Source organism: Tripterygium wilfordii, chromosome 23 (assembly GCF_013401445.1).
Source record: "Tripterygium wilfordii isolate XIE 37 chromosome 23, ASM1340144v1, whole genome shotgun sequence".
NCBI classification, from domain to species: domain Eukaryota; kingdom Viridiplantae; phylum Streptophyta; class Magnoliopsida; order Celastrales; family Celastraceae; genus Tripterygium; species Tripterygium wilfordii.
The window spans coordinates 1,578,545-1,601,246 of NC_052254.1; the positions used below are offsets into that span (position 1 = coordinate 1,578,545).

At 36.4% G+C, this 22,702-nt stretch overlaps 2 protein-coding genes and 3 long non-coding RNA genes across 6 annotated transcripts; 2 read left to right on the plus strand and 3 right to left on the minus strand.

Moving 5' to 3' along the window:
- Window positions 1-1,626: 1,626 nt before the first annotated feature.
- LOC119992615 lies at window positions 1,627-4,986 on the plus strand. Its single transcript, XR_005466417.1, has 2 exons — window positions 1,627-1,918; window positions 4,642-4,986. It is a non-coding gene; the product is annotated as an uncharacterized LOC119992615 (long non-coding RNA).
- Window positions 4,987-5,576: 590 nt separating this feature from the next.
- Window positions 5,577-7,752, plus strand: LOC119992937. The gene is made up of 2 exons (XR_005466458.1): window positions 5,577-7,359; window positions 7,444-7,752. It is a non-coding gene; the product is annotated as an uncharacterized LOC119992937 (long non-coding RNA).
- Window positions 7,753-7,988: 236 nt separating this feature from the next.
- LOC119992936 lies at window positions 7,989-10,066 on the minus strand. The gene is made up of 2 exons (XR_005466457.1): window positions 9,499-10,066; window positions 7,989-8,888 (listed from the first exon to the last, which is right to left on the minus strand). It is a non-coding gene; the product is annotated as an uncharacterized LOC119992936 (long non-coding RNA).
- A 406-nt stretch (window positions 10,067-10,472) lies between these two features.
- LOC119992468 (glucan endo-1,3-beta-glucosidase 4-like) lies at window positions 10,473-15,261 on the minus strand. The gene is made up of 6 exons (XM_038839167.1): window positions 15,120-15,261; window positions 14,789-14,838; window positions 13,299-13,430; window positions 11,574-12,821; window positions 11,015-11,042; window positions 10,473-10,922 (listed from the first exon to the last, which is right to left on the minus strand). Exons 3-6 carry the CDS (start codon window positions 13,363-13,365, stop codon window positions 10,760-10,762), a joined length of 1,506 nt encoding a protein of 501 aa, XP_038695095.1. The 5' UTR covers window positions 13,366-13,430; window positions 14,789-14,838; window positions 15,120-15,261; the 3' UTR covers window positions 10,473-10,759.
- A 1,032-nt stretch (window positions 15,262-16,293) lies between these two features.
- Window positions 16,294-20,405, minus strand: LOC119993636 (serine/arginine-rich SC35-like splicing factor SCL33). Of its 2 annotated transcripts, none has more exons than XM_038840837.1 (6): window positions 20,251-20,405; window positions 19,610-19,755; window positions 18,848-18,925; window positions 17,830-17,994; window positions 17,121-17,249; window positions 16,294-16,765 (listed from the first exon to the last, which is right to left on the minus strand). In XM_038840837.1, the coding sequence occupies exons 2-6, from the start codon at window positions 19,753-19,755 to the stop codon at window positions 16,468-16,470; spliced, it is 816 nt and encodes a 271-aa protein (XP_038696765.1). In that variant the 5' UTR covers window positions 20,251-20,405; the 3' UTR covers window positions 16,294-16,467. The 2 variants fall into 2 exon arrangements, with proteins under 2 accessions (XP_038696765.1, XP_038696766.1); XM_038840838.1 differs by having other exon boundaries at window positions 19,610-19,770; window positions 20,251-20,355.
- Between the last annotated feature and the right edge of the window lie 2,297 nt (window positions 20,406-22,702).

The window sequence follows — 22,702 nt, forward strand, 5'->3', positions numbered from 1 at the left end:
CTCTTGCTTCACTTATGTTTCTATTTCTTGAGCATGCTAGTAGGGTGGTAACATCAACCAAATCTATTACAAGTGTTTGAATAGTGTTTTTTTTTTTTTGTATGGATGATGATTCTGACTGCTTGATTGGCCTAGATTAGGCAGTATATAACTCTGTTTGTTATTGAAGACACATATGCCTTTGATTTGGAATTGGAGAATTACAAAAGATGCTGTATTTGTCTGTAATTGGTCTAGTTCTGTAGACTAAGTATGCATTGTTCGACTCTCTGTCTTCTTCTAATGCAGTTTGGACGAGGATCTCGATGGCTCTTGATTCCCCCTTTAAACTATGCGCTTCTCTTTTATGTTTTTGTCCTTAGTGGAGCCTGCAGATTGTGGGTTGATGCCAAATGTCTTAAAAAAATGAAGAAAAAAAGTGTGATGATTGATGAATTGATTGTTTATGTCGCTGTCATCTAGCCAAATAACAGAGTTATCAGCGTAAAACTTTGTCGAAAACCTGTGATATATGATCATTGTGCATAATTCACTTGCGTTAAATTATTGGTAGGAAAGATTATATATGTTGCTCTTGTTCTGTCTACAAGGCTACAAAGGCATGAATTCTATCGATAGAGCACCGGACAACTCCGGCGTTTGATGTCGTTGTTTGTCTTCAACGCTGACACACATAAAGATGTTAGATGGAAGCAAGTATATATGTACGTTTATAATGTGTCCATCAAACTTTGTGTGCGTGTTTGGATAACGGAGGAATCACCCACCCTAGTATGCCCTTCAAATAACTAAGTGGGAATAAACCTCAGGCTAAGCTACCAAAACAATCCCACAATACTAGTGACAGGTAAAATTGGGCCGAAATTCATACGAGTGAAAATGAGACTCTTGACCCCTCTTGGGAAGTGGTCAGAAGCTCTCGAGACAAGAAAAACCTCACAGACATACTCCCAATTGCTTGAATTCCCAACCTTAGCAATCAAAATCTAGAAAATAACCAACTGAGCTGCTTTAGATCCATATCAGATATAAAAATAAAAATAAAAAAAAAATCTCGTATGATGTCACTCTAGGTTAAAAAAAAGAAGCATTCATCACGTCAAAAGAAAGTATTGAATTTCTCGTCTCGTTACAATATACGGGCACTTGAACCCAACAACTAATAAGTAATAAGAGCAACTAATAAGAGTGTATGATGACCCATCTTATTCTTAGCCTTGTCAAGTAATAACAACAATTAATAATCTCAAAAAATTCAAGATTAATTAAACGAATTTCAATGTGAAGAGGCTTCGAACATACCAAAATAATCTTTTTTCAATATAAAGGAAAGGTACCAATTAAACATTTTGAAATACATGAAAGAGAGAAACTAGAACTTCATCGGATAATTAGCTCACAATATTCACTACACTGGTAAATGAAGGGTTTTCTAGTAGTGCTTCACCCCCAGTGCCCAGTGGCCGCCTTACATTGTGCTTCCCATCTGACCAAATAATTCAAGCCCAAAAAGGAACCAATCAAGCCCATTTTTAAAAACAGAAAGACAAAAGCAGTGTCAGCATCGTAATTAATGCTAAACAGAGGGTAATTTTTGCTCTTCGGAAATCCCGCAACGGTTGTCCAAAATCCATACAAAGGCAACTTTCTAACGGTGCGAATTGGCAGCGAGAGAGAGGCGAGGGCAGAGAAAATCAAAGAGCGAAATTCTCTCCATACATTCTCTCTTGGGACCTTCGACGCATCTCTCTCTCACAGATGGCTCTTCGAACTCTCCCGAATATCTGATCCCTCGTTTATCGGGAGGGAGATCGAGTGTCTTTCGAGGAATGGCTGGTAAACCGTAGTAGTTGTCCGTGAGGACGGATTTACGATCCCGGCGCCGAAAATCTTCTGTGTGGCTTGTACCTCATAACGTGTAAGTAAACTGTCTGCAGATCGGTCACTTTTATTGCTTTTATCGTGGTTTTTCTATCGTTCTTGTTTGGTGCAGCGCCGATAGTTCTTTATATGGATTCGTAATTAGGTTAGATCTACGATTATTCACTCTGTTCACACATCTTACTTTTTTTCGTAGTTACTGATGATGCAATTTAGATCTGTATCTGTTCTATTACTCTGTGTGGCATGTACATCGTAACATGTATGTCAACTGTCTGCAGATCGGTCACTTTTATTGTGTTTGTCGTGGTTTTCCTATTGGTCTTGTTCTTGTTTGGTGTAGCGCCGATAGTTCTTTAGATGGATAGTAATTAGGTTAGATCTATGTTTATTCACTCTGTTCACACATCTTACTTGTATAATTTGTATTCGTAGTTACTGACGATGCAATTTAGATCTGTATCTTGTTATATTGTTCTCGTACTTGCTAGTGTTAAATGATCTTGTGCTGTTCATTTGTGAGTTCTTTTTAAAAATAAGTACCGTACTCTTCCAGTTTTATCAGTATCTTGTTAATGCGTTGCCTGTTTGTTACTTCGTGTTTTCCCCTTTAGCAAAATCTAAATTCTCCTCACTTATCAAAAAAACCTGAATTCTCTTAAATTCTGTTAGTTTATGAAATTTGGATGAAAAGTTTTGGTGAATTTAGTTTATCAGAAGCTTTCCTTAGATGAAAGATCTGGCATGTTGGATATGCTAGTAGGGATTGGAGTTAAACTAGACATTGTCATGTTCTCAAGGTTCAGGATTGGAATATTTTGTATGTTATTTTTAACTAATTATATTATGATTTGCCTCAAATTATGGACTGTTTGAGTCTTTGAGATATGTTGTAACACTATTTTTATTAGTTTCACATGTTTTATGAGTCCGTCAGTTCGGTTTTACTCTGTTGTCTTCGGCAATTGTACTGAACTTTAGTCTTGCTTCAATGTTTTCTTTACTAGTTTAGTTGCTGGCTTATTTCCTCTTGAGCTTCTATATGTTATTAATTAGTATTTGGTTCGTGTAATTGCGTAGTGACATTACTTAAAAGCTCTGATAAATTTTTTGAAATCTTGACATGATTCAATATAGTGAACTCATCATATTAAAGGATGTAAATGTTGTCATAATAGGTTCTATTTTATTTGTGTACTTGTCCAAATGAAAATAGGGTTTTTAGGCATGCCGTTTCACTTTTATTGCTTTTATCGTTGTTTTTCTATCGTTCTTGTTTGGTGCAGCATTGGTAGTTCTTTAGACGGATTTGTAATTAGGTTAGATCTATGTTTATTCTCTCTGTTCATACATCTTACTTGTATTCGTAGATACTGATGATGCAAATTTGATCTGTATCTTGTTCTCTTATTGTGTGGCTTGTACCTTGCAACATGTAAGTAAACTGTCTGCTGATCGGTCACTTTTATTGTTTTTATCATGGTTTTCCTATCATTCTTGTTTGGCGCAGTGCCGTAGTTCTTAAGATGGATTCGTAATTAGGTTAGATCTATGTTTATTCATTCTGTTCACACATCTTACTTGTATTCGTATACAATGGTGATACAATTAAGATCTCTATCTTGTTCTATTGTTCTGTGTGGCTTGTATATCATAACATGTAAGTCAATCGTCTGCAGATCGGTCACTTTTATTGTTTTGTTGTGGTTTTCCTATCGTTCTTGTTTGGTGCAGTGCGGTAGGTCTTTAGAGGGATAGCAATCAGGTTAGATCTATGTTTATTCACTCTGTTCACACATCTTACTTGTATTCGTAGATACTGAAGCAATTTAGATCTGTATCTTGTTCTATTGTTCTCGTACTTGCTAGTGTTAATGATCTTGTGCTGTTTAGTCTATGCTGTTGAAGTATTAATGTATTTATTTGAAAATTCGTTTTAAAAATAAGTACGTACTCTTCCAGTTTTATCAGTATCGTGTTAATGCATTGCCTATTTGTTACTTTGTGTTTTTTCCCTTCATCAAAACCCATTTTCTCCTCACTTACCAAAAAAAACCTAAATTCTCTTAAATTCTGTCTGTTTATGAAATTTGGATGAAAAATTTTGGTGAATTTTGTATTTTTGTTTATCAGAAACTTTCTGTAGATGAAAGATATTGCATGTTGGATATGTTAGTAGGGACTGGAGTCTGTTGGTGTGACTGTGAAGTTATATGTTACTTAATACATTATAATTAGAACTAGATATTGTTATGTTTTCAAGGTTCAGGATTGGAATATTTTGTATGTTATTTACTTATTTTTAACTAATTATGTTATCGTTTGCCTCAAATTATGGCCTGTTTGAGTCTTTGAGATATGTTGTAACACTTTTTTTTTTTATTAGTTTCACATGTTTGTGAGTCGGTCAGTTCGGTTATACTCTGTTATCTTCGGCAATTGTACAGAACTTTGGTCTTGCTTCAATGCTTTCTTTGCTAGTTTAGTTGCTGGCGTATTTCCGCTTGAGCTTCTATATGTTATTAATTGGTATTTGGTTTGTGTAATTGTAGAGACATTACTTAAAACTCTGGTAATTTTTTTGAGATCTTTAAATGATTCAAAATAGTATAACTTATCTTATTAAAGGATTTCAATGTTGTCATATTAGGTTCTATCTATTTGTGTACTTGTCCAAATGAAAATAGGGTTTTTAGGCATGTCGTTTCACTTTGTGATTTTTTGTGGTTAAATATAATGAATGAATAACTGGTCTTGCAGATCCTACTGAGGCAAAGATGATTTAGCGTACGTGGTGGTTTCTTTTGTTTTTGTTGGTTTCATCGCACTTCTATTCGTATGCAGGAGTGATTATGAGAGCATTTCATTTAAGCTTTTGAGGCGGCACAGGTAAATGCCTTTTGGAACTCTAGTAGAGTATGGATGGGCCTCTTAATAAAAAAAAATAGGTTTGCCCTGTCTTAATAAGAAAAGTGGGTGGGACTCTGATTTATACTGTAGAAAGACAATGGCACTATTGGGTATAGTCAGCTCATGGAAAATTGGCGGCCTTCTATAATTGAATAAAATCTTGGACCGTCAATGAATTGGGCCTAAGCCCGAATAGCATTGGCTTAAAATCAAAATTAGAGGCCCCGAATTAGTTGTTAATTGTGATTGTCAACTCAAATGGGCTTTCTACTAGAAATATATTTCGTTAGGTTAGAGAAAGAATGTACTCGGATCCAAAATGTCCATGAAGTGGCTTTTCTTACAAAAATAGGTCGTTTTAATATTCGAGTTCAAATTAAAAATGGGCTTCGTCCCAATTATCTTAAGCCCCATTAACATCCCGAACTAAAAGACATTAGCAGGAATATGGGCTTAACACAAATTTTAAAGGGCCTTCAGAGCAAATACAAGCCCACGGTAAAGTAACCTTTTTTCTGATCCAAATTAAATGGGTCCATAGTACTAATTATTTGGGACTCCAAGCCCAAATAAAAGGGGCCTCAAATCAAACAATTAATGTTTAGCACAGTTATCTGATATAATATTATATATTATAATTTTAACATTGCAAATTACTAATAAACAATAAACTATACTTGAGCTTTGTGTGTTTTTTTCCGTTCAACTTAATACTTAATATTTACAATAAAGTAAATGAAATTTACAAAAAAATCATAAAATATAATATTATGAACTTTTTAAAATTTAATAATTAATTATATTTGTAATAAATCAAATTACACTTCATGCTGTGCTGGGTTCAAACACTTTTGAAAAAACAAATCAAATTACATTTATACTAATATCAAATTATATTTATAAATTTATACTTATTAATATTTATAAAAAATTTAAAATTACAAACAAAATATACTTCCACCCGCAACTTATAAACCAACTTCAACTATAACTTTCCCTAGCCACAATTATTTCAAAACTTATAATCTAACTTAATTTTCACAATTTATAAACTAATTTATTTTCACAACATACAAATTAATTTATTTCCATACAGCATAGAAACTAACTCATTTCCACATCTTATACGCTCTACCAACCTCACCCCTATTGTTGAATTTCCACAGGTAGCTAACTTAGGAATTACCATAAATGAGTTTGTCAGGCCCAATGTGAACTCTGTAAACAATACGGCAATACCATTATCAATTCATTAGAACATACCTCGACATCTACCGCAACAACGTCGTCAACCATCTAAAAAGATTTTCGTATGCCACCATTATAAATCACACCGTTCTATGACTTCAAGTTCGTTCAGTTATTCTCCTTGGTAGGACAGTAAGGTTACCTTTCACTCGACGTCTACCCACCACATCACATGCTAGCTACCCCAAAAGCTTACTCGCACAGGAAAAAAAATCAGCCTATCCATTTTTTCTCTACAACCACAACTAAATACATCAATTGAACTAAAAATACGAAATACACTTCCCAAATTAACGCCATCATACATTACCTTTGCCTCCTTACCAACTATCGCAAAAAGATGAAACCATGGGACGAAGAATAAGCAGGAAAGAAATCCAGCATGCTTGTTTGAACAAAAGACGAAAAAAAAACAACTTGGATTCGAACTTCGGAATATCATTAAAACGCAAATAATATTAAGTTCAACAATAAAATCATGTAAATATCCACACTTTTCAATTACCCGTCATCAAGAATGAGTCATAAAAGTTTGTTAATTGCAAATGACGTTATGGACCATAACATTTAAGAACCAACAGCAACAGATATCTTCAACAAATTGGGAATGAAGAAGGATGATATCATTTATTTGAGATATTCCTTTTATTTCAGAGCATTAATCTCCAAAGGCCATGATTACCAAAAACCAAAGAATTGAGCTATCAATGCTAATATACGTTACCTTTGCTTCTTGTTTATCGCCATCAGATGAATCATGGGACTAAGAAATAAGAATGGGCATAAATGGGGTTGTCGACCATAAGATCTAAGGGCTAACATTCTACCTAGATATTTCTAGTACACGCTTCAATTAGAAACAGAGATATGATGACGTGAGAAAACAACCAATATTAAGTCCAACAATAAAAACCATGGCAATAACCACAATTATCAGTTGCACATTGTCAACAATGGGCATAAATGGGGGTTATGAAGTTCGACACCCTTTCAAAGGCCAAAGAAATAACAAGTCGTGGTCACATATGCGAGGATCTATAGATAAGAATGCCAAACATTAAAAGACAAATCTCCCAATCCAATACTCTGTGATATTCAAAACAATATTCAATCTTCTTACTTTCTTAGAGTAAAAAAGTATTCCAACTGCAGTTTTTATGTCCTTCATTTACTAAAGCTCTTTACTTTCTTAAAGTAAAAAATTTATTGCACCTCTAGTTCTGATACCCATCGCCTATTAGGTGTATCTTAAGTGGACTAAAGCTAAGCAGAAACAACTAAAAGTAATGTCAAACTCGCTCATAGGACACGCTTTTACAAGTGATTTCTTTAAGCAGTTTCAACAAGCACATAACACCAAAATAGGCCGTAATTCATCGATAATTAGTTTGTTATATGGTTCAGGTGAATTGCCATCGAGTTTCATACAGATCTCCTTCACAGCTGAAACCAAATTAAGTATTCAACTTAAGGTTCTTCCCACATGGGTTACTACCTTTTATAGCATCTGCAGATTTCGCCAACTAAACAGGGCAGGCAGAGGGTGAAAAATAAGCCTCAAAGGCTTGCACGTGTTGTAATGTGCAGTTACTATTGCAGTTTCCTGCGTAGCAGAGTAGGAATGGCATTTGGCCTGCCTGCTATCGATCTATTCCACTTTACATGCATACAAGTAAAATTAAAACAAACTTATAAAGCTTATGTCCTTTTTCAGTTACAAGAATTTATTCGTCCTCTTTGAAGGTTGATTTGTTTATAATTTTCTTCCTATGCTCAACACCATAATTAAGATGCATATCGAGCCACATAGTCTATGAAGTAATATATGAGAGATTTGTCAACTAAGGTAAATTCTACATATTTTTAGTGTACATCTCAAGGGGTTTTTTCCCCTGGAAATCCCAAGCGAAAGAAGATCAGTGAATTTTTTTTTAAAAAAAATTATACAATTAAGAATGTATGTTTGACACATTTATTAAAAGATGATCCCGCGGATAAAGCAATTACCAAGAAATTCCTCTCAGTTAATGTCTGAGTCAAGATAATTCAAGTTTTGAAGTTCCAAAACAGAACCACAACCATTGATTTCCTTCAAAAAAGACTTTGAATGCTCAAGTATTGATATATCACAAACTTTTTTTAAAAAATCGAATAAAGAGTGTTACAAACTCAATGATTGATGCTGAATGATATTTAAACTATTTGTGCCAAAAAAAAATGCATGGCCAAAATCTTTGCAACCAGAATAAATCATAAAAAGGACAATAGGCATTGGAAAAAAAATATGAAATGAAGTCCTCAATTGTACAAATGCCCAAAGAGAGGCGTCCAAAATATTGTAAGCTAAAATATTCCAGTGTAACCAATTACCAATCCAGAGGTGTTACATGCAGCCAGCAAGAAACTCTTTAATGTGAATTTTTCGTTAAATAGCCATAAAGTTTGGGCCACGTTTTAACATAGGAAATCATATGATGTAATGCCGTAATCCACCAATTGGACCAGCAAATCCATTTCACAAATTCATATCATCAACAAGGCCACAGTTCTAATTTATCTAGAGGTGTATTAATTCATTTGCAAGGATAATAACATCAATGAACCGGAGGGGAAAAAAGGAAAGATGGTCCATAAAATCTTACCACGAGAAGCAACGGCTTATGCCTCTTCCAAGAAAACTGTATATGAAACTTGTCCAAAAAAATATCACAAGATAGAATTTATAAACATATTACATGGTGTGCAAGGGTATACCTCCAAGTCTGGACTTCCGCTGATCTGTTTTTGTATCTACTTATATTATTTCTCACCTTCATGCATCACTTGCTGGTATGCTTCTATCTCAATCTCTAGTATCAAGAAAAAACAAATAGTGATTAGTACATGAAAAACAAAATAAGTAAGCCAACACACTTTTCCAGAATAAGCACAATATTTAAAAGACATTAACTATCATCTGTATCACTCCTCCAGCATTTATTAGATTTCTATGAGATAAAAAACCTGGAACCAGATAAATATGCGGCAATAGGGATCTAAAAGATGCATGCAAGGATGAAAAGGATTTGGTACTTCAATAAGGTGGAACAAACTTGTTCTATACTTAACTGTGAATTTGAAGCCTAGAAGGCAGCCATATGGACTTGTTCACTCTAGAAACAATGAATATTATATAATCTACGGCTATCCAAAAGTCAGGGGACTCTGTACTAAAATTCGACTTCCCTAGATGAACATATAAAATTTTAAGTCGACTTCAATTATCTTCGCAACAAACCAGACTCTTGAAACATTTGATTCTACAAGAAAAAATTAAGAAAAGAACATTATAACCATTGATTACTGTAATATTTTACATCATTGCAGTAAATCATAAATGCTATTTTGCTAAAACATATAACGTTAAATCTAGCCTCATCGGTCTCAAATAAACATATGATTTTAGAGAGAGAGCAGGACCTTGAAGTGTTGGCGGAGTCGCGATTGTCAGAAGCTTCGACGCCCGATCTCAAATCGTGACCGATCTATGAGGTCTCGCCTTCGTCTGACGCAAAGAAGACAAAATTTGAAATCGGAACCAGAAACGTCAGTTTCGGAGTACGCTCACGTTTCTGGTTCTGATATGTTTTCTTCTTGCCTCAAACGGAAGCGATACCTTATCGATCGGTCATTTCGTAAAAGAGCATGACCGGAAAGTGTAAGCTGAGGCGCGAGTGTGAGAGGCTTCGACGTCCGATCTCAAACCGTGACCGATCGAGAAGTTTACAGACTTTGAAATCGGGCTCAGAGACGTGAGCGTACTCCGAGGCGGCGATCTCGTAAAAGGATTTGAGGCGCTTCTCTCGTCGTTGGTAGCGAGTGTTGCTCTTGACTAACATCAGAGATTCCTGAACTCAGAAATTCCTTGGAGATGCAGTCCCCATCGACCTAGCCTATTTGCGAAACCCTCGCTTCTCTCCCTCTCCCTCTTCCTCTCGCTCTAGTGTTGCGTGAGTTTTGGCGGTAGAAGATGGGTAATGAAGTGCTCGGTTGGATCTTGAACTTTTCAATATTCGAAAACTACTGAAACTGCGCCGTTTCATTCAAAACAAAAGGAAAACTTGAACCTCTTGGTGAGATTCATAGGTGACGTGGCCATTAATGAGTTGTCGACGAAATCATTGGGGAAGCTATAAGAAGGACCACTAGCACAGCAGGCTAAAAACGGTAGGTTCTGCGCCGTTTCATTCAAAACAAAAGGAAAACTTGGACCTCTTGGTGAGAATCATAGATGACGTGGCCATTAATGAGTTGTAGACGAAATCATCGGAAGCTACAAGAAGGCCCGCTAGCCCAGCAGGCTAAAAATGGCCCACCCGCGAGCACCCTAAACTTGGAAATTTTCATTTAGTGCGAGCTCATGGAGTCTTTCAAGGCCATTTCGACCAAACAGAAAGAAAAATTTTCAAGAGTCACTACTCACAGAACAAAAATTACAAATAACAATCCACCCCACATTTCCATAATACACAAAAATGGGGGTAAAAAAGAAGAAACTAAAGTGGTACAAAATTTGGTGATTGACAGTGAAAAATACAAGAACACTTCTTTTGTGAGGGATGGGGGGTCCCTTCTACAATACATCAACAAATTGAACTTTGTGCATTGCCTATGAGGCTATGACTTTAATACAATGTAATCTCAGGCATTTTTTTAACCATTTAAAAGGCAGGGAGCGAAATCAAATACACCTCTCTGATAAACTAAGCAACACTAGAGCGAGACATATTGCTGATATTAGACACTGAAACTTGGAAACTTGCAAGCTTGGGCTCCCTCCCTGGGGACTTATTGGACCAAATGCCTCAGGAGGCAGTAATGCACCTCCGCTGCTCGAATTAGAACTGTTTCACAATGACAGTTATTTAGAAGATTCAGAAAATGAAGCTTCTCTATCTGATCTAGAAAATAGCAAGAGCATAGATTTAGATTTTACCTTCCTGTAAACTTGCAGGATCCATAACCTGCAACATCATATACTTCTAAGATAACAAGGAAATAAAAACAATACGTGCATGTGTGTGCATCAAAGCAAAAGAGTACTTAACGTGTTATGATGCAATTATGCAACGATAAAGAAACAGATCACTGCGACAATAGAGTAAAAGGAATCTGCAAAGAGAATATACGCCCTTTCATTGATGGTAGTAAAATAAAAGCACGTGGGAAGTAAAGAAGATGAAGACAGAACTCAAGCCTGAGCACAGATTTTGAGAACTTTAGTGCATAAACATCGAAGGCAAAAGGATCTACGAGCATTACTATATTTCTATGATACTCTGTGGAAGTATTAATCATTTACATTTTGTATGTTAGGAATGAAATGAGAAGAAAAGAAATTGCACATGAGCGAAGGATCAAAAAAAAAAGAAACTCGAAGTAAATTCAATCCTTTGTTCACTAGTTAAGATTGATACAGTGAAAGAGAACACAAGAAAATTGAACAGGAGCGTAAGCATGTACCGTGTATGTTCAGAGATGATACAGGAACTTACTGGGATCAACAGTAGTTGTCATTGCAGTACCACTAAAATCACATGTTCCACCGACGCTGTGCATCTTTTGATAATAATCATTGTATGCATAAGACGCATGATTCTGGAGAGTATCAGGTAAATAACATGGCTGCCCTTGTTGGATGCGAGAGCAGTTTGCCTGGCCTTGACCACAAGCCCAATTAAGCCCATCTCGTAATTTATTAGAATCTGCATTTTGTCTTACCACACAAAAAGTCACAGAAGAGTTTCCAGTAATTTGATCGGAAGTACTCAAGCTAAGTTGATAAACAGCAGACCCGTTCGTGAAGAAAATTCCCCAATTTTTCTCCGACACAGGCCCAGATCTCTTGTCCTCATTAAACAACTCATAAATGTATGTGTTAATGGGAATATCAGGCTGACTAGGAGGACCTGAATCATTTAGAACTCGACGGACCAAATTATCATTGTAGGTCTCAGCATTTTCCACAGTGGCATCAGGTTCATTGGTGCCACCAAGCCAAGGCCAGCCGGTTTCAGTGACAACAATGGGAATCCCAGAAATATTGTATGCTTCTATAGAGTAATAGATAGCATCCACCATTTGATCGAACATGCTGCTATAGTGGAAAAGATTATTCGGGTCAACAATCTGCTTGACTGCAGAAAGTGGTTCAAAGAGAGCATACTCCAGTGGAAAAATGCCATCCCCATTAGTGTACCCATAATATGGATAGGCATTCAACATGTAAAAAGAGTTAGTATTTTTCAAAAACTGAAGGAGTTGGTAAATTGTAGAGTTCCATGAAGAATTGAACGTGGCAGTGGAGGGAGGGAAAGGCTTGGGAACAATGTCCATTGATTGTGGGGTTGAAACTTTGACCTGGAAATTTAGATTTGCAGCAACTAGAGCTTTATGAAGGTAATTCATAGCAGGAACCAGAACAGAACCTGCATTGGGGATTGAAGTAAGAACCTCACTGCCGACAGCTATGGCAGTAATGTTGGTTGAAGGCAAGTAAGATGCGACATTTTTATTAACCCAAGCTGCTGCTGTTGACGCAGATTCACCAACCCCAAGGACTTCCTCATTAGTGACGCCAACCACCACTTCAATCCCACTGTTTCCTAGAGCTTTCAGCAAGTGTGCATCAGCATCATATAGGCGGACATGAGTTATTTGATTGGCTTTAAGGATTGCAACCACATCTGAAGCTGGTGGCATATTGGAGACATCCGTCCCAATGTTTATCCCAAGAAATGCACCTACAGAGAAAGAATGTATTCAATATCAAGTGGCATGAAACAATGCTAAAAGTCGTTTGATATCTCCCATATCCAGTTGGCCGCTTACAACTACAACGAAAAATTTGCTCGATTACAGTTCTAGTTTTGTGATAGTGGGGCAATTCTATGAACGGCTTAAGAAGGCGACATGCATAGAGGGAAATCCTTCTTCTTTGAGAAGAACATGATAGCCAAAATCAAGTAGAAATGAAGAATCCTATAACTACAGCAATGATTTGTAGATACAGTTGACATGAGGAAATTTTTCTCCAAGTATCAAATAAATGAAGGAATAAGGAAAGAAAACCAAATAAATGAACAAATGACAGATGTGTTAACCATATGTCAACACCCGGTTCATTTTCCTCAGTTCGCATATACACAATTATAGGAATAAAAAGATAAAAACCTTTAACAATATTACTGAGAAGGAGTGGCACACATTTATGAATTTACCTAATGCGTTCATAGAAAAGCCTACTAGAAGCAGAAGAGAACTCCCAAGCCATTTTCCAAGCACCATCGAGAAAAGAGGAATTTCAACTTCCTCACGAGCTCCTTTAATGATTTGACCCTTGGCAAGAACCTCTGAAAAGGTTCAGCAAACATGAGAATTCGAAATAGGAATAGGAGAAGGCAAAGTTCAGCCGAAGCTAACAAAACAAAGGAGGAGAAAAAGGCTTATATCAAGTGCAATCAATATGCATAGGTCAACTCCATGTACATAACATGCGAAGATGCGCACCTCAAAATCCCACAAAAAAAGTGGCCGAGTAATATGAGCCATATATTATTACAAAGGAAACAAGTATCCAATTTACATTTGCCTGACATATGAAGGAAACAATTACATAGCACCGATACTTTTGAAAGGAAGTCACATCTGTACTTAACGATAATAATCTCTCTTATTCCAGCAAAACAATCATACTTTGTAAACTTTGTCCAGATTTTCAAACATGAGTATTAGTCTCGTAAAATTAACTAACTCTTGTCATATACCCCTGACCCTGTATCTTGCACGCTTTGGACTTTATAGCAAACTCTTTCTTATGTTACAAAAATTCTAAATGAAGGTAAGTATAAAATTGGAGGAAGATAGCACATATATTTCATTGTGAAAACCTAACAAGTGTCATGATGACTCATTCTAATCAGGCAGAGAATGCATAATATACTTGCAGCGACAATAAAACATCAGCTCAACAGTAATTGAATTTGTGATTACATCAAGAACTAAATACTGCTGGAGACTTTTACTTGCAAATCTACAATTACAATACAAACCCATTACATTTCCCTATGCCATTTAAGGTTATCTCCATACCATTTCAGGGCTCTCTTTACGTTTAACTTCCGAAGCCACCGAGTCTCTATAACTCAAATGTCTTATTTCCAACAAGTTGTAACTCAAGTAAGAAAAGGAGGAAATGTACACAAAGAAATAAGGACTGACATATACAAATCAATGCCAAAAGATCATAGTCATATCATCCAGAGAAAAAGGACCACCGACCACGAGAAAGAGAACATAAAAAATAGCAACAAAGAACCAATGAAATCACAGCACAAATGAAAACAATTTTAATCTAGCAACTCTCAGTGTACTAAACACATGAAGGAGCCCCAAATTTGGGGGAACAGAATGACAAAGCTCAACAAATTGCGATTCCTTCCAAGATTCAAGTGAAATTATTAGAGTAAAACACTTCTCAACGGTTCTTAAAGCAAACTGTCCATATTTTGAACCCATCTCGAACTCAGGTTTAGACAAACCAAACTAAGCGCACATCGTAAAATGCATATAAACAGATCACAATACAGCTACAAAGAAACAGAACTAGAACTAGAACCCCAAGAGACAACTAAATTCAGAGAACCCAGATGCCAAAACTAAGCAAGGAAAGCAAAGTGAAGCACACAGATTGAGTAATGAAGAAACGCACCTGTTCCAACCGCCCCAGCTTAAACCTCACAAGCAAGTCTCAAGGAAACCCTAGAGAAACCCAAGACAGAGAATTAGTAGTATTGTTTCAGACACAAAACTGACAACTTGGGTCCAGAGAATACAAAGAGAGAATCTAAAAGATTTAAAAGCCCCCACTAAATAGAGCCTTTAAAGTGGAAACTAGAGCAGCACAAGAACACACTTCTAGAACGAACATTAAATACTCTGAAGTAAATACCCAATAATTGTCACTCAACTACATTCCCTTTCATAACCCACGAATGTATACATAAATAATTGATTAATAGAAGTTTACAGAGTTGGACAACCTCTAATGGCAGCTTTCACACTAATCTGCTGAGCCAATGAAAGCAAACAGAGACAAAATGTCTGTCCCGCAATATGTTGGTTTTTGTTGTTCGTCACTTCGTCTTTTACTGCAGTATGAGTATCTTTAGAAAAAGATATTCCCTGGGTTTTCAGACAACCGATCTCGAGATCCTCACCGTCCATCTATAATGGTATTTATCAATATTGTATAAAACTAATAATTATGCAATCACTATAATTTTATTTTATTTCTGTTGAGAAATGAAAAATAAAATTTTGAGCCAAGCGGGAGCGGCATCTTTGATTTCCCTCCTAAAAGACCAAGTCAACCTCATCTTAAAAAATGAAAAAAAAGGGAACGTTTTCAGAAAGTTGGCTATAAAAACTAAAAAGTGAACGTGATTGACTCTATTTCGGTGAGAGGGACTCAATTAATAAAAGCCCAACAAAGGGGTTTTGGACTTTTTTGTTTAGATGGAAAGAGAAGAAGATGAATAAAAAGAAAAATAAAATTATTGAATTATTTATGCAACTCCAGTTCTACTTTGCTTATTAAGAAGAAAAAAAAAACCAAGTTCTTATTTCAGGAAGCTTTTATCAGTGAAGATGAAGACTACAGTTGAGAACAAGAAAACAGAGACGCTCTTACTGTCCGAGCTGTAAAAGCTGGAAATGAAGCAAAATGTCAAAAAGGATGCACTCTTGGGCCCTTTTTCCAGGATTTATGTTTCCTGGACTAACGTGCAACAAAGAATAAGGAGTGCATTTCCAAAATGTAGTCCCCTCCCTTTGTGTTGATGAAACAGCAGCTGGTACCCCGCTGAAAGTGGCCACAGCTTAGAGAGCCAAACCCTAAATAACCTTGAATACCAGTAGCTCTCTAAAATTGTCAGGAAAAACCATGGATAATCCTATCGGAATCGGACACTTCACCTCTTCGACAACCCAGAGGCTGTAAGACTTGCAGCAGGGTACTTACCGTGTGTCTAGCACAATGAGCTGTCTAAAACATGACAATGCCTGAGAGCACGAGTAGCTCAAATAACACTAGTAAGTTTGATATCTCATCGAAATTTCAAGTTCAAACCTCTCTATCCCCTTCCACCGTAATAAAAAAAAATAAAAAAGATTGGCAAGGCCTATACCCAGCTCTGTTTCCCTAGTAAACAAATATGGTCCATTACCAATACCGATGTACTATGTTTTGAAAAGGACGGGGCAGTAAAATGATTTAAATTTCAAACTCGGATACAATCTACCTTCAAATACATAGTCCATAAAAGAACGCACTGCAAGAGTATCGAAAATCAAAACAGTTATCACAACAATGGTTTATTTCCATGTGGCTCACTGACTAGGAGACCTCCCTTTTGGTTCCCTCGAGTAATCTCCATTAGGGCTAAAGCTTCTGCCACGAATGGGGCTCTGGCTTCTGCCTTGGATTGGACTCTGGCTTCTGCCTCTGATTGGGCTACGACTCCGGCTTCGAACAGGGCTCCTGCTCCGGATTCTAACAGGACTCTGACTACGGCTTCGGTTCTGAACCCTCTGCGGACTTTGGCTGCGGTTCCTTGAGCCATCAAAGGCAGGGGAATGAGTATATGACCTCTCTCGACTGTACCTTCTCTCTTGGGGAGAGACAGATCTGTAACGAAACAATACCAGTGAAACAAATGGCAATATGGCACAACAGGACAAAACCCACAAGAAATACCATTAGACACCAGAAACTACACAAGGTTGTTAAGATTGGGCTAACAGAAGCTGAAGTACTAAGGTATGTTACTCTGACATTTTGGAAGTGTAGTCCGTACAAACATGTAACCCTCAACTGTAATCTGTACAAACATGCTTAATTCAAGTTTATTTTCATCAACTGATAATTGTTCAAATCCTCATTTGAGTATCAAATCAATGGCCAAACCATTAATCAATCGTAGAATCATTAACAACTAAACCAGCACCCTTGTCTCGATGTATTTGGAAAAACAATGACAAACCTTGAGTATTGCCTTCTTTTGGGGGCAGGAGAGTAATAATCCTGACTACGAGATCGTGATCTAGCATAGCGAGGAGGTGGAGAGCGAGAATCGCGTGGAGCAGATCGCCTTCTATCATCATATCGAGAGCTGTAACACAATAAAATCAGTAATAATTTAAATACCAACAAAATATCACCTTTTATACATGCACAGCACCCACCACTCCGAACATTCCATAAACACTCATCAACATACGAGACAGTTTCTATAGCTTAAATTCAGTTTTCTTTTTCTTTTTCGCTCTAACTGATGCTCACAAATTTTTGACAGGTGGTTGACATTAACTAATTCCAAAAGGAAAAAATTATTACCATATATAGACATCTACAAACTGCCAACAAGAAGGAATACGAGTCCATTTCACAAAATGAGGAATAAAAATTGGTGATGAGAAAATAATATGAGAAAATCTAACGACAGTTCTTGCACAAAAAGCATAAATTTGAAGCAAAATAAAGAAAAAAAATTTAATTTAAAAAAAACACTTCAAATGTAAAGCAGTTGAGGTCTAAGATGGAATCCTTCAAAAAAAAAAAAACAAAGTCAACAACCTCCACAATACGAGAATTAAATCTCTCAATAGACAGAAAGATTTATATGATTGCATTAAATTCATGCCAATCAAAATCATCCAAGAAAAGCAACAAGCAAAAAAACCAAAATTCACCTGGGTCGCTCCCTTGCTCTCATCTCAGTAGGTTTCTTCCTATTCTCCTCCGCAAATACCACAGTCAACTCCCGACCAAGGAGAACCTGACCATCCATATGATGCTTGGCCTCTACAGCATCAGAAGGATCCACAAATTGGATAAAACCGAAACCTCGGGGTTCCCTGCACAAAGTACGCAGAAAAAAGGGAGCATGAACAAGGATTCTACAAAATATGTAACTTTTGGAATAAACCATTACATCAATAATCCTTTGATGAAGAAACTTTCCAAAAATAACCCCAGTAAAATGGAAGGTCGTGATATGCAAAATAAGCAAGCACCCAGCTGCTGACCTTGCAAATGTCAGTTAAAAGAGGACTTGAAATTCTTCAAGACTTGGAACATCTTCACAATGTATTCAAACCCAACTTCCTTCCCATCTTCATTATCATTAACATCTCTTCAAAAGAACTCTATTTACTTGATTGAAGTCTTCGAAACTTAAATTTCACTGTTAAATCTCAACAATTTCAATAAACACACCCAACTTGTAATTAAAAAAGAGTAGCAATCAATAAAAAGCCCCATCAAAACAAAACAAAACGATGTTAGATCACTTCAAGCAGCCTAATAGGGGCATGGTAACAATTAAAGGTAAAAAAATTTAATGACTTGATTCTGATAGATGACTTGTATGAGTTTAGTTGTTCCAAGATCGAGAAATTTAATTGCCCCGACAAGTGTAAATGTGTATAAAAAATATCATTAGAAGTTGTTGACGAAAATCAGAGTTCAGATTACCAAAAGAAAAATAAGTGACTTTATAAATTTGATTAGAAAGTGAAATTGTTTGCAACATGTTATTAAGTATGCCCTCCACTTCATGAAATTCAACTTTCTAGAACTGAAGATCTGAAGTTTGATTGCAAAAGATAAAAGAAATAGCTAAAAATTATCAGTCAATTTGTTCATTAAACTGCAGGGGAACCACCGCCCCAAATTTTGATTATCAGAAACATAACTACAGCCGCTTACCCAGTATGATAGTTCCTAGGCAAGTAAATGTCCTTTAGAGGACCAAACCGCCCAAATGGCCGGCGAAGATCTTCTTGCCTGAAAAGGAAAACTTTAACAATCAATTGGGGATATTCCTAATAAAACAAACAACCATCAGTTACAGGCAAAACTATATTCAAAAGTCAAATAAATACATATTAGAATGTTAGAAATATTACATTTTGTCCATCAAGCATGGCAAATTACAAAGTGAGATATTGGGAATCATGAGCTTATACGAGAATCCTAACTCCTAACCTCAAAGCAATTCTTCTAGCAGGCTTCATACTAACAAGGTCAATAGAACAACAATAGTGCAGATGATGCTTAATCAAATATAATCACGTGCAGCATGCAACTAAAAGACCTAATGTTACTTCAAATTTCTGTAATGCAGATGATGCTCAAAAGAGACGTACTGAACACCAAAAGATATTTGATACATGCATTTACAAAAACATAGAAGAACTAATTGGACATACAATTCAAACAGCGGCTGCAAAAAGGAACCAAGATGTATATAAATTGTATCCTCATACCATTAAGTAATTGAGCAATCAGTTCTAAATTAAAAGATGGCAACAAAGTCCAGCTGTAATTCAATTAGGTTTTAAACCCCCCCCCCCCAACAAAAAAAAAAGTCAACTGAAAATGGAAACATAAAAACAATATTTATTTAAACTAATAACTCATTACATTAAAGAGTAAGGGGAAAAAAAAAAAAACATTCCCGAGACAAACCTGCAGTCATGTCGAAGATTGCGAACTAGGAGGCTAGTAGGAAGATCTCTACTACCACGGCCTCCATATCTTCCCCTAGGGCTAGGGCTCCGACCTCTTCTGCCATATCCTCTTGGAGGAGAAGGACTGTAACTCCTTCCTCTCATCTACAAAAACCAGTAGTGTGCAAAATTGAACTGTCTTTACAATATAATAAAGGAAGAAGTAAAAAAAAATTAGTAGCCTGTACTCTCGAAGTCTTCATAAACCCATCCATTGATGCAGGAAATAACACTCCAAACATCTTAATACGAGATCTGATCTCAAGATACCAAAATATTATATCGAATTCATGATCGTAGACCCAATCATATGAAACAAGAAAACCTTTTCACAACCCCGCCGGCGCTTCCATAGTTAACAAAAAAATTTACACGCACAATATTATATACCCTACGAAGATCTACGAATCAAACAAGCAAATGGTACAGTAATTTAGCTCAAGAAAACAAAAATAATAGAGAAAGAACTGAGACAACGTGAACGACCTAACCGTCCAATACAGATCAAATCAAGAAACCCTAACAGAGAAATAACCATAAAATTAACCGAGTCAAAATAAATCCAAGAACTCTAAGAAAAATACGGGGAGAGAAAAAGACCTTAACGAATGAACGCCGAATGGAGGTTCTAGTGGATGTGGCTAAGCTTTAGCTGAAGAGAAGCAAAAACGGCTGGGCTCTCACAATTTCACTATTTGAAGAGGAACACGGAAGGCCTGTTTACGAGTGCGCCGTGGTTTATATATTATTGTCATTGGATTGTGGTGACGACGGCCAACTAGGGTTAACGACAGCGTTAAAGCTAGGAAACTTGGGTTGGGTAAAGGTCGCGTGACGCATGGATGATGGGCCCATAATTAATTAATTTCCCTATGTGCTTCTGTTTTTATTGTGATTTCTTTCCTTTTTGGCTCCACTTTTCTAAAAGGGGAATAAAAAAAACATCAACAAAAAGAAAATCAGAAATTCAGATACTAAGATACCTGGGATTACAGGCCCAGCCCACCAGGCACTATATGTATCTGCATTTGGTGTAGCTCTATTTTCGATTTTAAAATGAGTGCAAAACTTCAAAAGTCCAACCCGAATGACTTTGGGACAGTCCAGTGAAAATTTTCAATATTTGGTTCGGCCCATTATTTCAAGTACCAAGTAAAAAAACGGGCCTCAATACACCGAATGCGTCGACTATTATTTGGTTTGTCCGTTTGGGCGTGTTGTGAGGTAAGGTGCGGGTACTGTGAGGTCTAAAATTGTGGTGTCATGAGGTCTAAAACTGTGGTGCCGTGAGGTCTAAAACTGTGATGCTGTGAGGTTAGTTTAAACGCGAAGTTGTTTGGTGCATCACTTTTAAAACTGTGATGCGGTGTTATGAGGTGCGTTTGGTGTATCTAAATTACGGTTATATTAGATGACTAATAATATTAATATAAAATCACTTAACGTTTACATTGTACATTAATCTAAAATAAAATAATTGACCTAATTTGATTACGTGGGACAATTCAGTATATATTGTAAGCATTTGGAAGTGTTGTGAGGTGAGGTAAGGTGTTGCGAGGTAAAAAACTATGGTACTGTGAGGTGAGGTGAGGTGATGTGCACCTAAACGTAGTGCAAACACACTACCAAATGGTATCATTATCTCAAATCATCCTAATTTGATATAACACGTAATGAATTATTTGCTTTAAATACAAGGGGCCAACACAAATTCGCTTATTACATGTCACATTAAATTGGGATGATTTTGGGATACCAAAAGTTGGCATATTTACCATTTTCGTTTTGCGAAAAATGTTTTGGAATACCATTCTTTCTGTAATTCTTTTTATAAGTAGAAGCTTGCGTGCATTTTATCTGAATCCATTCACTCGATGATCGCCTAGTTGATAAACAAAGCAAGCCTCACCACAGTTTTAGTTCTTCTATATTGGCTTTCTTGAATTATCTGGATTTTTCAGTTCCTGACGTTTGTGTTTACACAAAGCAAGCCTCACCACAGTTGAATTATATTAGCTAGTTAGTGTATAAGCTTTACTTTGCTGCAAGCTTTGTGATAAGAGTTATTTTTCCTTCAAGTTGAAAAGAGATTATATTCTGCTTATTTTGAATAACCATTTGCTTTTGGTAGTGTGTGCTCTCTTGTACAGACTGCAGTTCTGCTTGGTCTAAGATTGTTGAACTGGAAATGGTTCAGCAAATACTCACAATGTGGATTCCAGCTGAAAGATTATTCCAAGGCGAGCCGTGCATGTTCCGTACTATTAATTCTAATATTCGACACCTGTACAGCCAGCAATTACTCTGACTTATATGCTGGAAAATCTACGAACCTCTTGGGATAATTATATATAGAATTCAATGCTAGACCTAGCTAGATCTGATATTCCGTAGTACCATATGCCTTAGCTTTAATTTCATGCGTTGTAATTACGGTTTACAGCTTGTAACCTTCAAGATTTAGAGACATTGAAAGCTCTCTCATTTTTCTTCTTTTAAATATGAGAGACATCTCTGGCAACACCCAGTAGCTTGTCAAATTCATGCATATAAATATTTTTAAAAAATAAATTAAATTGGAAACTTGCTCATGATCTCGATGCCAGCTTATAATTAGCTCAGTAGGTATACATATAGTTATATACTATAAGGTATATGACCCCATCTTCTTAATTAGCTTCAAGGCAAGCTCATCTTTTCTTGCAGACCTTAATTTCAACTGCCAATGTGATCTTATTCCTACCAAATTCATACTAAATAATTGTTCCCTTTTAGGGTTAGAGCTAAAATTATCCAAGGTCAAAGATGTGCACCCATTGCTGCATTAACCAATTAGTCCTCATTGTCATGTGCTTTTGCATGTGGATTCCTACTTGATGAACAACGACAACATTTGTGTGAGATAATTAATTAGACATAGACTGACACAATTAGTTGCCGCCATAGCATGCTTTTATAATCTTTTCCATTGTTTGTTTGATCAGGCTAGCTTGTGTGTTTTTCTCAAATTCTTTTCATGGGTTTATTAAGTATTCCAACACATAATTCG

Coding starts and splice junctions, on each gene's coding strand:
- LOC119992468 (XM_038839167.1), bottom strand. CDS start 13,365: ATGGTGCTTGGAAAATGGCTTGGGAGTTCTCTTCTGCTTCTAGTAGGC. Junction 12,822..13,298: donor CTTTTCTATGAACGCATTAG/GTAAATTCATAA, acceptor CTTTCTCTGTAG/GTGCATTTCTTGGGATAAAC. Junction 10,923..11,014: donor TCCTGCAAGTTTACAGGAAG/GTAAAATCTAAA, acceptor ATTGTGAAACAG/TTCTAATTCGAGCAGCGGAG.
- LOC119993636 (XM_038840837.1), bottom strand. CDS start 19,755: ATGAGAGGAAGGAGTTACAGTCCTTCTCCTCCAAGAGGATATGGCAGA. Junction 18,926..19,609: donor AATCTTCGACATGACTGCAG/GTTTGTCTCGGG, acceptor TTTCCTTTTCAG/GCAAGAAGATCTTCGCCGGC. Junction 17,995..18,847: donor CCTAGGAACTATCATACTGG/GTAAGCGGCTGT, acceptor TACTTTGTGCAG/GGAACCCCGAGGTTTCGGTT.